General features: G+C 51.6%; 1 protein-coding gene across 2 annotated transcripts; it reads left to right on the top strand.

The window, feature by feature from the left end:
* Positions 1-790: 790 nt before the first annotated feature.
* LOC102373016 (olfactory receptor 10T2-like) lies at positions 791-5,005 on the top strand. 2 transcript variants are annotated; one of them, XM_006035634.3, is made up of 3 exons: positions 814-853; positions 1,318-1,448; positions 2,992-5,005. In XM_006035634.3, exons 2-3 carry the CDS (start codon positions 1,443-1,445, stop codon positions 3,952-3,954), a joined length of 969 nt encoding a protein of 322 aa, XP_006035696.1. In that variant the 5' UTR covers positions 814-853; positions 1,318-1,442; the 3' UTR covers positions 3,955-5,005. The 2 variants fall into 2 exon arrangements, with proteins under 2 accessions (XP_006035697.1, XP_006035696.1); XM_006035635.3 differs by lacking the exon at positions 1,318-1,448 and having other exon boundaries at positions 791-853.
* Positions 5,006-5,212: the final 207 nt, after the last annotated feature.

The raw sequence follows: 5,212 nt of genomic DNA, 5'->3' as shown, positions 1-5,212 counted from the left end.
CCCTGGTTGACACTTTACCAATGCACTAGCAGTTCCTGGCTGCATGCCCAGGTTACCCCACTCTTGCCAGGGTTATGGTTATTACAGTGTTCTCAGCAAGCTCTACAGGGTCTGTGGCTCACCTTGTCAGGGGGCAGTCAGCCTCATGTCCAGGGCCTTCCTCATGCATTCCAGTGTCTCTTCTCCCTTGTTCCAACATGTTTGTTTGCGCACAGCTCAGACTTGTCGCTGGGACACGAGCACATACCCCTTGGGGCCAACAGCCCCTAGTTTGGGCCTTGATTCATTTAGGTGCTTGAGCAGCATCAGCTCTAAGACCATGAGCAACTGAGGCTGGAGCTGGGCACATCCTAGGATCTCACTGGGCCAGAGTTTGCCGGGGTGTGGGAGCCCTGGACGTGCCTTGCTGCTTGTTGCTAGTTCAGCAGTGCACTCCTATCCATGGGGTCCACGCTGAGCCAGCAGTGCGCTCACTTTGCCATATGCCTGGTCTGAGAGAGGTCCTGATGCCCTAGGGATGTCCAGGGACTGTGAGCCTCTGGTTGAGGTCAAGGCCTATGCTCATGTATTTGGCTCGCAGAGGGTGGGCTGCTGTGACAGACCCAGGGTGGTAACATTTCCTTCTTGGTGCAGGGGGCTGGGCCTGATGATTTTCCAAGGTCCCTTCCAGCCTTAGTCTATGAATTTATGAATCTGTGTCCTTCCAGATGAAACTGGGCCCAATCCTGAAGGCCTGGCTCTGTCTAACCTCTATTTTTCTCTCTATCTCCCTATTCCCAGCCTGGTTTTCATACTGTGCCCACCACTGTGGTATCTGGGTACCTCAGTCAAGAGGAGTTGGTTTGAATGAAGGGTAAGTACACTTTGACTGAGCTCCCTGGGGGGTGTCCGTGCTGTGTGGGAAGAGGAGCTGGTTGGGTCAGGGATACCTGGGCATGGGTGGAATCGATTGCCCACATCCTGAGTACTCCAGTTTGGGACTCTGCAGTTACAGGAACAAAGATTTTTTTCCCAGCTCAGGTGCTCACGGTCGCAGCACTGGGGTACCTGCATCCCTAAGAGAGGGGATGGTGTCTTTATTTCCCATATGTTGCTTGCTGGCAGGGCTTTAGGGAGATCAACTGTGTCAGAGACTAGGTCCCAGGGCCCCCAAAGCAAAAATATAAACAACAGCCCTTCCCAGCCAGTAGACCTGGGGACTGGAGAAGAGATAACTTGGTACCTAAAAGGGGCAGACTCTGGCTTTCAGGACTGACAGAAGCAGCTCCACTGACCTCCCACCTAGCTGTTTTTCTTCTCCTGTTCATCACTGCACAGATGCACTGCACTGTTTCCTTTTCTGGAATCACTGTCCTCTCAGAGCAGCTCACACACAGGGACTGACCTCTGCCTTGACTATTTGGGAGCATGGCTGAGGAAACCTTCTAGAGCTGTTTCCAGACATGCTGGTAAGTTGCTGCCTCCTGGAGCAGCTGGGATGAGGGTTTTCTTCTTGATAGTGCTGGAGAGATATAAACCTTAGGAGGCAGGTATAAAGTAAGCATCCCTCCCACGCCACCTGCCAAGACAGTTTGGAGGAGGAATCTCTGCATTTACTGATGAATGCCAGCTTCCCTCTGCCAGGGTCGTGCCAGACTATGGAGCTTCAGCTCATCGTTGAGGTCCTGGAGAGGACATCAGTCCCTGGATAGGTATACAGGTGCTCTGTCATCAATGTCAGTGAGAAGGGTTCCAAGCAGGGGAAGGCAAGGACGTACACTGGAGGAGCTCCTTGCTGCTGAGGAGTCTGGGCAAGCGTAGCTGCAGGTTTTCCTGACCCATCTCCATACCGTCACTCTATAATGAGCCTGCAAGATGAGGAGGCACTGTGCTTCAGGGATGGGACCTGAGTCTGGAGGAAACAGCCCCAGTGTTTCATCCACTTTCCAGGCTGCTCTGACCCTGGGGAGGGAGGGCCAGCACTGCCAAGACACGGCTGCTCAGACCTGTCCCTTGCCAAACGTTTTTCGTCTCACCTCACATACCAGCCCTCCTCTGCCTGGATCTTGTTAGCCTTGGTGACTTGGTACCTATTGAAGAAGCCAAGAAAAATCCCCCAAGAGCACCATGATCAGATCCTGACCAGGGCCATTCATAGGAAAACCCACCATAAAAAGGTGGGTTTTATGGATTTATAAATCCATAAAAGCAGGGAAGTGACTAGTGGAAGGGAATTTCCTTACTTGCCACTGCTGCCATTGACAGCTTCCCTTACTCTGTCAGGTACACTATACCCTTGCACAGATACCAGACTTTCAATGCCTGCTGTAACATTGACCCTTAGTACTGATCTTGTCCTTGCACTTAGGCAGTTGGAAATGCAGGAGCAGAGATAGTGATATCACTGGGATGGAGTTTTCATTGCCAGTCCAGTAAATAGCCAGGATAGGGCATTTCCTACTGCTCTCAAAAGCCTCCTTTGCCCTGGAAAGCACCAGGTGTAGAAATGTACCAACTGATGGCTGTGAATCCTGACTTACACTTGTGCACACAAGGGCAGGTCATGTGTGAGAATAGGATAGTTGGTGGTAGTGAGCCCAGGGATGCGCATCCTCTCCTGGTCCCAGCATGCTGTGGGCTGGGAGCTCTGGAGAAGTGGAAGGAACAAAGATTCCCTGCCCACTTCTGTATTTGCCTCTTACCCAACACACATGGACAGAAGGGGTCGGTGGGGGATGGCTTGCCATTTGCTTCAGCTAAGTTAGTGTATGTTTCTGTCTTGGTGTCAGTGTCAACCTGACCCATTAACCCATTGCTAATCTGGAAAAATACACCAGGTGGGTCACTCTGGAGTCATCACTGGTGGTCTCTCAAGCACACCAGAGGCTGAGGTCTGGGAGTGGATAAAGAAGGACACTCCATACCCATTGGGGGGGGGGCTCAGAAACATTCTGGAGGGGCACAATGCATCTGCTTTGCAAATAATCCCTTTCTCTGCTTCTCTCCCCTCAGTGCCAGCTCCAATCCATCATGAGAAGAGGTAATGACACCTTGGTGACTGAGTTCTTTCTGGTTGGATTCTCTCTGCCCTCACAGCTGCGCTACATCCTGTTCACAGTCTTTCTCCTAATCTACATCATCACACTGATGGCCAACCTGCTCATCTTGATGGCCATCCAGCTGGACTGTGCTCTGCACACCCCCATGTACTTCTTCCTGTTCACCCTCTCACTCTCTGAGACCTGCTACACCTTTGTCGTCATCCCCAACATGCTGGCCACTCTGCTGTCTGGAGGAAAACCCATCTGCTTGGTGGGCTGTGCTCTGCAGATGTTCTTCTTCCTGTCGTTTGCATCTACCAACTGCTCCCTGTTAGCAGTGATGGGCTATGATCGTTATGTGGCCATCTGCCATCCCCTGCACTATTCAGAGCTAATGAACCTACGTATCTGCTTACAGTTTGCAGCTTCCTGCCTCTTCTTTGGCTTTCTGATCCCAGCAATAGAGGTTTATCTCATATTCAACCTGCCATACTGTGGCCCCAACAGGATCGACCATTTCTTCTGTGACAGTGGCCCAGTGCTCCAGCTGGCCTGCACTGACAGCAAGGTCCCCAAAATTGTTGTTTTTGCAGGTGGCCTCCTGTTCATCATCGGTGCTTTGCTCCTGATCCTGCTGTCCTATGTCTTCATTCTTAGTGCCATTCTCAAGATCTCTTCAGCCCAGGGCCGGCACAAGGCCTTCTCCACTTGTGCTGGCCACATCACAGTGGTCATTGTGCACTATGGCTGTGCTGGCATCATCTACCTGAGACCCAAGTCCACTCACTCACTGGAGCAGGACAAGCTCATTGCTGTGTCCTACACGGTCTTCACCCCACTGCTCAATCCCATGATGTACAGCCTGAGAAACAAGGAAGTGAGATTGGCCCTTCGGAAGACAATGACCAGCATATTCTGCCCCCAGAGAGCATAAGAGCAACCGGACTCTTAGTCGCACAAAGTGGTGGAAAATGCTACCCTTCACCCGGGCTGCAAAGCAAACTTCAAGTCTGTGGTTCGACTGGAAGGTGTAATGCTGCCATCAAGTGGCCCTTTGCTCTGCAGACACTACTACAGGCCTGGTGAAAACTGCTGGTTCTACTTAGCACCTACCTTCAGGGCAAATGGCAGAAGTAATCCCACCCTTTTCTTGAGTGAGCAAGCTCCTATGGTAGAAGTTTCTGCCCAAACCCATTAGGTGCCAGGCCAGGCTGTGCACCTTGAGCAGCTTCCTGTGATCTGAGTGCTGGTGTGGAAGTGGGCAGTGTTTGGGAAACTGTGAGTGAGGCCCCGAGTGGAGGCAGAGGGCAGAGCTCTCAGGGCACAGGACTGGCTGGGAGAGTGTGAGCGGGGCGCTGCCTGCTGCTTCATTACCTCTCTGTGTCCAGGGAAATGAGCCTGTGTGCACTATTGATGTGAATAAACAGGATTGCCCCAACCTAACACCTGAGTCTCAAGGTCCATTTCTCCTAATGGGAATAACTGGCAAGCCACTGATTACTGATGAACTGCCTTATCAAAAGGGAGCGTGGAGCTGACTTGGCACTGACACCACACTTGGCTCTTTCAGGGGGAGGGGGATGGGGGGGTTCACCCCATGCAGGGGGAGAGTACTAGACCAGACACCACACAGCTCACAGCACATGCCAGAGAGATGGATCCCACAAGAGAGATGAGTGCTGTGGCCCTTAGCCCTGGGAGCCCTGCTGCCCAGTGGGATCTTCCAGCCAGAGTTGGGGCCTCAGTCCCATGCCTGGAGAGAGACAGGTGTCTCTGAATGGGTTGCACAACAGCCTTCAGGGTGAGTGTGGAGCTGCCTAAGTCACTGGGTATGAAATCATATGCAGAGTGTGGGGCTTGAACCCCGGCCCTGAAAGATAACTTAATCTAAGCTTAGCCCTCAATTCCCTTGTGGCACTGGAGCTGAATTAGTGCAGATTCTCACCAATAAACAGAGACAGGTCTGCTAATATCCACCCATACACCCAAACTCCTGTAGTGCAGGGGACAGGGGTACAATATACTACACTGCTGTCTATGTTTGGGGATGGGGGTGGGCTCTGGCTGTGTGGACAGCGGTGGACACTTGCAACCTTAAGACATTTTTGCTTTCAAATATCAATAAGATTGTTATGCATTTAGATAAATGTCCATTTTATAAATTTTAATCATTTGCTTGATATATCTTATCT

Source organism: Alligator sinensis, unplaced genomic scaffold (assembly GCF_000455745.1).
Source record: "Alligator sinensis unplaced genomic scaffold, ASM45574v1 scaffold909_1, whole genome shotgun sequence".
Lineage (NCBI taxonomy): Eukaryota > Metazoa > Chordata > Crocodylia > Alligatoridae > Alligator > Alligator sinensis.
The sequence above is the reverse complement of the archived record's forward strand: the minus strand, read 5'-3'. Positions and strand labels throughout refer to the sequence as shown.